We start from the raw sequence: 8,172 nt of genomic DNA, 5'->3' as shown, positions 1-8,172 counted from the left end.
TCCATCTCTCCCACTCATTCAATGACAGAAATAGCCAGTTAGTTCAGCACCCCGAGATACTCTTCGGCACCACAACCTCAAGTGTTGGATATCTAGAAGTGCGTTCCCAACTGCTCCACAAGGCCCCACCTCATAGTTGTCAATTGTTGTGCAGCTCCATGTCCTATCCCTATCTCTGCTTGGAGAAGGCTACATTAACTGTATGACGAAGCTGACCAAATGAAAATTAGCTTTGCTTAAAGTGTCACACAGAGTTATACAAATCTTGATGGCCATGAATGGAGGTATCCTACATACTTGTACTTGTAAACTGTTTATTTTGTTTCATCCAAAGTCATTGCTATAAACCTGCACTTGGTATTTATACTGTCATTAGTCTAGTCTAATCAAGCTACATGCATTTGTCCTCCAGTTTCAAGCCAGCTTCCTTAACTTTCCCAGCCCTCAAATTCCCTTTCCTTACCAATAATTTATCTGTTCACCATCCATCCTTCTGGAAATACACTTTTATCTTCTTTAATGTTTGTCCTTCAAATTCCATACCCAAACAAGTGAGAGAAGATTAAACTGTGAACAACAAATTACCCTATTAACAATATTTAACTAAAAAGCTGAGCTTTCAGGATTCACATCACTTGTTTGAGAAAGTCTAACATGATTTACATGCCACATATGAGAAAAACAATGTACACTTTATGACATATGTTTGCCCCCATTTCCTAATAATAATTAAATCAATTCTTGCTCTGTCACATTATAAGTTCAGTATTAGAAATGTAAAAGTACCAAAACAAACCAGCCTTAAATCAAAGCATGTTTTCCCTCTCCAGCAAAGATTTATCTTATTATGAAATCAAATCATGCTCTCAAGAGTTTAGAAAAAAAACATGAATTGACATAATTTCAGCAAGATCTTTAATTAGCAGAATATTATTTAGTGTTATGTCAGAATATGTTCCTGCAAATATTTACACACATTTATAACTTAGCCCCATTAAGGTCAGTAGATTGTTCAGATGGGTAATTTACAGAAGTGAAATTATGCACTTATTTCAGAGATTGCAAGATCTTTACTCCTAACAACACTTTCAGTTTTGTATCATTTCTTCGTGTATAAGCAATGTTATAAATTAATTGCATAATAATATCTTCAAACAAAATATTGAAATCTGCGCATGGTCTCTTAGGGACTATAATGCCAAACTCACAAAAAACTAAAGTTCTGTTGACACCCACAGATGGTCTATCTCCCTAGCAAATCTGTTCTGTTCAATTATAATTGCCATCGCATAGCCCTACAGCTCTAAAGGTAGCCTTTGATGCAAGTGTTCAAAGGGAATGAAACCACGCACTGATCTTGGCAATGGATGCCACTTCCCTAGAGCTTTTGCAAGAGGAAGTGAGGCAGTACCACTATCCCACTCTTTTTGCAGACAGAACAAAAATCAAAGTGCCCTCAGGAATGACAGCCTCTCCCTGGAATATATGCTTAGGTAACTAGATAGCAAAATGCAAAGAGATGGAGATGGGCAAGAACATTATCTGCATGACCTTCATACTTCTGTTGTTTTTGCTATCCTGTTGCAAACTGATGTGACATCACTCAGTTACACAAACGATTTAACTGTAATTTTTCTGTGGCTCCCCAATGATTAGCTATGCATTTTTTTTTTTACTTTCTTTTTGCCATTCATCACCAAAAACGCTACAAAACATAACATTACACTGTAAAAATATGAAAAAACAATTCTGAAAGTATGATTTTACTTTGACAACTCAAAATACTTTAGAAAATTTAAACAAGTTCACATTTACAATTTTCACCGATATGCACCATTATAATTAGCATGCACTACTATAGTTAACTTTCCCAGATTTAATACAGAAACGTCTTATTTTATACAAGTAAAAAGCCAAAAACATCATATTAACAGGAAACAAAATTAATGTAAAACTATGCAGATCACCATTCATATGTTAAATATGCATTGATTTTGTCTATAACAGGGTTGTCAAACATTTGGCCTCCTTGATGCATTTCTGTGACTCGTGTCCTACTGAGATTATACAGAACCTAATATTGTTTTCTGTTTTCAGATTGCAAAAACAGTCTTCCAAATGTAAGTCAATACAGCATCATCCTCTCAAGTCTGCAGAGAACCTGAAACAATAAATCAGAAGTGTGATATCTGTTCTCTATTAATGTGGGTTGGGATGAATTTAAACCCCATAATGAAATCTCATCAGCACTAATTATTTCAATAGATAAAATGGGGGGAAAGAGTGGGAATTATTGAAGGGAAAAATGAAGAAAAAAGGATAGAAAGAGAAATAAAGGGGAGAAATTGTAGTTCTCCTGTGTGTGAGTATATTTTCTTTCTGCGTGATAATGAATGCTAAAATGATAACCAAAAATGTAGTTACTATATAGTCTAATTGAGGGGAGTAAACAGTCCTATATTCACTGACCATAAATACAAACGGAATGTGGCCCTTCCTTAATCAGTTTGACATCTCCGTTCTATCCTTTGACTAGGATAAAGATAATAAATATTCCATGAGCATTTTTGTGATCTGTAATGGCCAGGATATAAATCTAACTAAAGCACTAATGAAGTCAATAAGATGTTCCATACAATGCGTAAGAGATTATGGAATTCAACTATACACTAATTTAAATGTATGATAACTGCTTGCAGACAATCTTTTTTTTTTAAATAAATATTTAGTTATAAAAAAACACAAACTACCAAAATCATAAGTTTCCATTTGAAATATGAAGCATTTTTTTTTAAATTAAAGAAGGAAACATGCTCACATTATTTTTCTCTGCTCTCGGATTAAAAACAAAAATCAGAAAGTATTTAAATTATAGCCTATACATACAAAATGGTGTCTGAAGTTGAATGCCAAGTTTCAGACCAATGGAAAATAAACTTCTCAGTCCATTATGCATTAGCCATTTAAAATTAAGAGTTTATAATAAGTCTCTGAATACGTTCTCTCTATCATATAGATTAAGTGACTAAATTTCACTAAACTTGTAGATTTAGTCAGTCAACAAGCAATATTTGACAGACTGTTTATAAAAGTAAAGCTCAGGTTTATAAGGAATACATAATAATGCTAAAAACTACAGTCTGTAAAACAAGGACAAAACAAACAATGAATAATATTAGATAAGTCATATGCCTTTTCACTTTTCTATAAAGCCTTACACTTTTATATTTCATCCTTTTATAAAAAAAAGATTACAGATTTTTTTTTGAAACCTGAATATACAGGAACTTGATTCTATATTTCTGAATAGCAGCCAGTCTTCAAACCTCTGTTAGCTTGACATTTCTCTCATCAAAAAGATCCTCTCCCATGAAGTCAACTTGTCATATTTTCAGCAGCCTAGAAAGATAAGTATAATTCATTATAATAAACTGAGAATAGATACTGTGGAGCTAAAAATCAGGAATAACACTTATGGTTATTTCTTGCAACTACTTTTATTTTGTTAATAATGTTTAAATAATTTGTAGAAAATAAATCACGTGATATTTAATCTTAATACGTTGCTTAAATGGCTCTTTTATTGAATATTTTCATTTTAACAATTTCTCACTCTCACTATCCTTCTTTTATTAATTTATCCATCACTTGACAAAATATGACACAAGGATGCCAAGTATATAATTCTGTCAAGGACCTGTAGTCTGGACTTTTTGCACTGACTCATGCAGGTGGTGTTCAGATTAGGGCATGTTTCACTACAGACCCATGCACAGTCATGTGGTTACACCAACTTGTCAAGTTGTAAACAACAACAAAAAGGCTTTGTCTACACTACTGGTTTGCTATCTGCAGATTCCATGCTTTGGACCAAATGCAATTAGCAATAAAGAAAGAAGGCAACAGGATTTATTTCCTAAGATTATTTTATTTTATTTGAAATGCAAGGGAAATGTAAAATTCCATATGACAAGTTGAAAATGCAGTAATCTGAAATTCGATTTGCATTAATTTAAAAAAGACAGCTGCATGTTTTTCATAAACTGCCTTACCTTTAGTGCTTCTGTAGCCTTGCGTAGTTCTTTAATTACTGAAGATAAGGCCTCTGGGTTTATACCTTGCTCACACAACCGTACACATATAGACAGGGTTTCCATATCCAAACCAGTGTTTAATATTCTTGAAATTTCAAGCAGAACTGCGACAATTTTAAAAAAATTAAAATTGCTTTGTTAGATAAAAGTTTAAATAAGATTATTAAAATCATTTATTTTTTAAGAGTGGGATTTTCAAAAGCTGAAACTCTGTGGATGGTGACAATGGAAACACTGCACATTTCCCTCCATCCCCTCGTTTGAATCCCAACTGTAACATTTATAATCACCTTCCCTATGTGAGTCAGCAGTCTCAGTCTTCAAACTCAGATACACATTTACATTCTCTACTCTGTGATTCTCCATTCACTGAATCAGTATGTTATTTGTTTATTATTCCTGTTAAAATAGTTAACATGTCCACAGACTACAGTAATATTTAGTTTGTAGTCTGTAATTTTAAAACATTCTAAAATTGTAATAATAATTCAAATCTTTGCTCATTAAGTGGAAGGTAGGAAAGAAAACAGGAACAAATGAATGATTATAACAATATCATTTTGTATTACACTGATAGAAATGTAGCCGTGTTAGTCTGGTGTAGCTGAAACAAAATACAGGACTATGTAGCACTTTAAAGACTAACAAGATGGTTTATTAGATGATGAGCTTTCGTGGGCCAGACCCACTTCCTCAGATCAAATAGTGGAAGAAAATAAATAGTCTCAACCATATATACCAAAGGATACAATTAAAAAAAATGAACACATATGAAAAGGACAAATCACATTTCAGAACAGAAGGGGTATGCGGGGGGAGGGGGCGGAGGGGGAGGGAGGGAAGGAAGGTGAATGCCTGTGAGTTAATGGTATTAGAGGTGATAATTGGGGAAGCTATCTTTGTAATGGGTAAGATAGCTGGGGTCTTTGTTCAGCCCCCTGCGGAGAGTGTCGAATTTTATCATGAATGCCAGTTCAGAGGATTCCCTTTCAAGTGCAGATTTGAAAGTCTTCTGAAGTAGGATGCAGGTGATTAGGTCATTGAGACAGTGTCCTTTCTGGTTGAAATGGCAAGCAACTGTTTTTTCTTTGTGATCCTGTCTAATGTCTGTTTTGTGGGCATTGATTCTTTGGCGAAGTGTCTGAGACGTTTGTCCAATGTACATAGCAGACGGACACTTTCGGCACATGATAGCATAGATTATATTTCTGGAGGCGCAGGAATATGTATTCTTGATTTTATAACTCACTTGGTTAGGCCCAATAATGGTGTCAGCAGAGTGAATATGTGGACAAAGCTGGCAACGCTGCTGCAGCCCAAGTAGCAGAGCTGGGGATGTGGCAGTCGAGGTAGTGGGCAGGGGCTAGAGATATGGCATCCACAATAGTGGGGCTGGAGAAACAGCAGCCTCAGTAGTGGGGCCGGGACAAACTGGGCTGCAGCAGTGTGGCTAGGGCCAGCAGTACGGATGGAATGGGATCTGGGGAGCTGGTAGCAGGGGACTTCCTCTGCTCCGGCAAATTCTCTCATTTGGGACTGATTAGGTCCCAAAGGTGCAGGAACGGGGAGGTCCAAACTGTACTCCGTTTCAAAGCTCTAATTATTATAGAGCAATTCAAGGTTTAGTTTTCAGCAAGACTCCCTGACAACACTAATTTATTTATATTAAAAAAATATTACTCATGTTTCTATAATCACAAAGAAACAAAGATTTCCAAAAAGGGACATAGAAATGCTATTTCACTGCTTCCAACTTTCTGCAAAGTCAGCAAATGGCTGGCCTGATACTTAATGTACTAACCTTGACATGATATATAGCTCATAAATACATAAAGTGTTTTTCTGTGGTACAAATTTATTGCATATTGAAAAAAATAAGGCTTTTTAAATAAAAAAAAGCTTTAATAAATAGGATCACCCACACATATAAAAAGGCCATTATGTTCAACTTTAGGCACTCATTTTTAGGAGTCTATATCCATAAATAGGAACCTGGAAGGTGGCCTAATTTTCAGAGGTGCAAAGGACCCAGAAGACCCCAAAGTCAATGAAACCTGCCAACTGTTGACACCTTTTGAATTTTGAGTTCTATTGACACGTTCTCCTTGACTAACTTATGTGGCTGCAGTCTGTGATGAAAAACTGGAAAATACTGCAGTATATTTTGAAGTCAGAACACTACATTTAACTTTTAAAATCAGCTTTTAGTACGTATTTCCTGGGCATACACAATTTCTGATTATTTTGTTCTAATGGATTTTTTTTAAAATGGGAAAGTAGTGTTCCATAGTTTCAGCAGCCTGTCCATTGGGAGCTCGGACCCACCGTGGACAAGGGCTGCTGCCACCCCTCATTGCTGTCTCTGTATCAGAGACAGCTGCATGAGATAACAGGCAGCCATTCTGTGTGGAGAGCTGTTTTTTAAACTGGCTCTCCTCGCAGACCGGCTTCGCGAAAGAAGCCAGTTTAAATACAGAGGCAGCAGTCCTGGAAGTCTGGCCCTGCCCTGGGGACGACAGAATAGTCGACTTAATCACTAAGAGTTCATGTGGTTAGTCGCCTGTTCTATTACACGTATCTAACATCCCTCGTCCATAGCACTGAGCCTATGCATACTATACCGCCAAACAGATATTTTCATCATAACAATAAATCTTGGTACTTTACAGTTTTCTGTTTTCATGTCAATATTTACATCCTGTTCCCCATCCCTCAAAAAAAAAAAAGTTTAGAGATCTATTTGATTAAGGAAATGTACTTCCATGTTTAATTTGTGGACATTACAAACAGGAAGACAATAAATAAAGGAAAGAATATTCAATTATTTTGCTACATCTTACAACTGGAAAGGGGAAAGTAATTTATCACAAATGTTAGCTTTCGTGCAACATTAACGCCCAGTTCTACATTGAGAAGTGACTTTGAAAAAAAAAAAATCGTCAGATCCCACACGTATTGGATTGTCATGGCCCCACCCCTTCCGCCCGCGGCAGCCAAGGGCCATTTCAAAAATCTGAGACGTGGCCCCGCTTCTAGAATTATTGCCCATCCCATAATAGACTAGTGGTTGTACCCACTCGCCCAAGCTGCACACACGTAGCCGAGAGCGTCACTTCATTTAAGAGAGGGAGTCAAACCCGGGGAGCCCTCCCGGGGGGAAATGCCGCGCTCTCCGGAGCACCCGGCTCGCCCGAGGAAAAGTCACTTTCGCGCTGTTTTTTCCCCGAACGTGGCGTTCTCGGAGCAGCCCGCAGGAGCCACTGCCGCGCTTCCTCCCCTGCCCGCTCGCACCGGCCCGGGCAATGCCCCCGCGCAGGCTCCGGCAACATCCCTACACTCCGGGCGCCGCCGCCACAGAGCGCGCGATAGGAAGCGGGGCGCCCTGCAGGGTCGCGGTATTAGGCCCGTGTGCAACCGGGCACCTGAAGCGACCGCAGCCCCCCCGACTCACCGTCCATCGTTTCTCTCACCGCGTTCAAATTGGCTGCGCTGCTCGCCATAGCGACAGGAGACTAGGCGCGAGACCTCTAACCCGGAAGGAAACTGGCTCCTTCTCATTCTCATTCACACACGGGCACGCCAGCAGCGAAACCTCTCCGCGCGCGCGCGCGGCTGCTCGCCCTTGATTGGCCTGCTCTGTCACCCTGAAGCCCCGCCCCGCTTGACTGACTCCGCCCGCCGTGATGTTTTGAATAGCTCAGTCTCCCTTACAACTGGAGAGATGTAAGGGGGGAGGAGGTACCCGTTCGAATTTGTGAAGCGGACCGGTGCTGATTGGTCGGTTCGAGAGTGAAGGCGAGCCGCGGTTGGCTGGGCTTGAGCGCCGGCGCGCGACGATTGGGCAGCCGCGGTGAAAGGGGGCGTGGCAGTTAAAGCGCCTCCTCGCTTGTCGTCCCCCCCCCCCCTCCAGCACAGGCTGAGCGCGGACGCGAGAGGAAGCAGGAGTTTAGCCATGCAGACGCCGGAGTGAGGCATGAAAGCGGCGAGGGGTGCCCGGTGCTGCCCGGCCCAACGGCGGCTGCACAGGGACCCGCGGCTGTGACAGGCCGAATCCCGCGAGCACCGAGCCTGTCGTTAA

At 39.6% G+C, this 8,172-nt stretch overlaps 1 protein-coding gene across 1 annotated transcript; it reads right to left on the bottom strand.

The window, feature by feature from the left end:
• Window positions 1–898: 898 nt before the first annotated feature.
• MZT1 (mitotic spindle organizing protein 1) lies at window positions 899–7,715 on the bottom strand. Its single transcript, XM_075918906.2, has 3 exons — window positions 7,546–7,715; window positions 4,053–4,198; window positions 899–3,399 (listed from the first exon to the last, which is right to left on the bottom strand). The coding sequence occupies exons 1-3, from the start codon at window positions 7,592–7,594 to the stop codon at window positions 3,376–3,378; spliced, it is 219 nt and encodes a 72-aa protein (XP_075775021.1). The 5' UTR covers window positions 7,595–7,715; the 3' UTR covers window positions 899–3,375.
• Between the last annotated feature and the right edge of the window lie 457 nt (window positions 7,716–8,172).

Source organism: Pelodiscus sinensis, chromosome 1 (assembly GCF_052426305.1).
Source record: "Pelodiscus sinensis isolate ZL-2025 chromosome 1, ASM5242630v1, whole genome shotgun sequence".
NCBI classification, from domain to species: Eukaryota; Metazoa; Chordata; order Testudines; family Trionychidae; genus Pelodiscus; species Pelodiscus sinensis.
The sequence above is the reverse complement of the archived record's forward strand: the minus strand, read 5'-3'. Positions and strand labels throughout refer to the sequence as shown.

Bases quoted from the DNA above. Each gene is read 5' to 3' on its own strand.
- MZT1 (XM_075918906.2), bottom strand. From the start codon at position 7,594: ATGGCGAGCAGCGCAGCCAATTTGAACGCGGTGAGAGAAACGATGGAC. The intron at 4,199-7,545 runs GTGAGTCGGGGG...AAATTGTCGCAG, and splicing joins GGTGAGAGAAACGATGGACG to TTCTGCTTGAAATTTCAAGA. The intron at 3,400-4,052 runs GTAAGGCAGTTT...TTATCTTTCTAG, and splicing joins AGGCTACAGAAGCACTAAAG to GCTGCTGAAAATATGACAAG.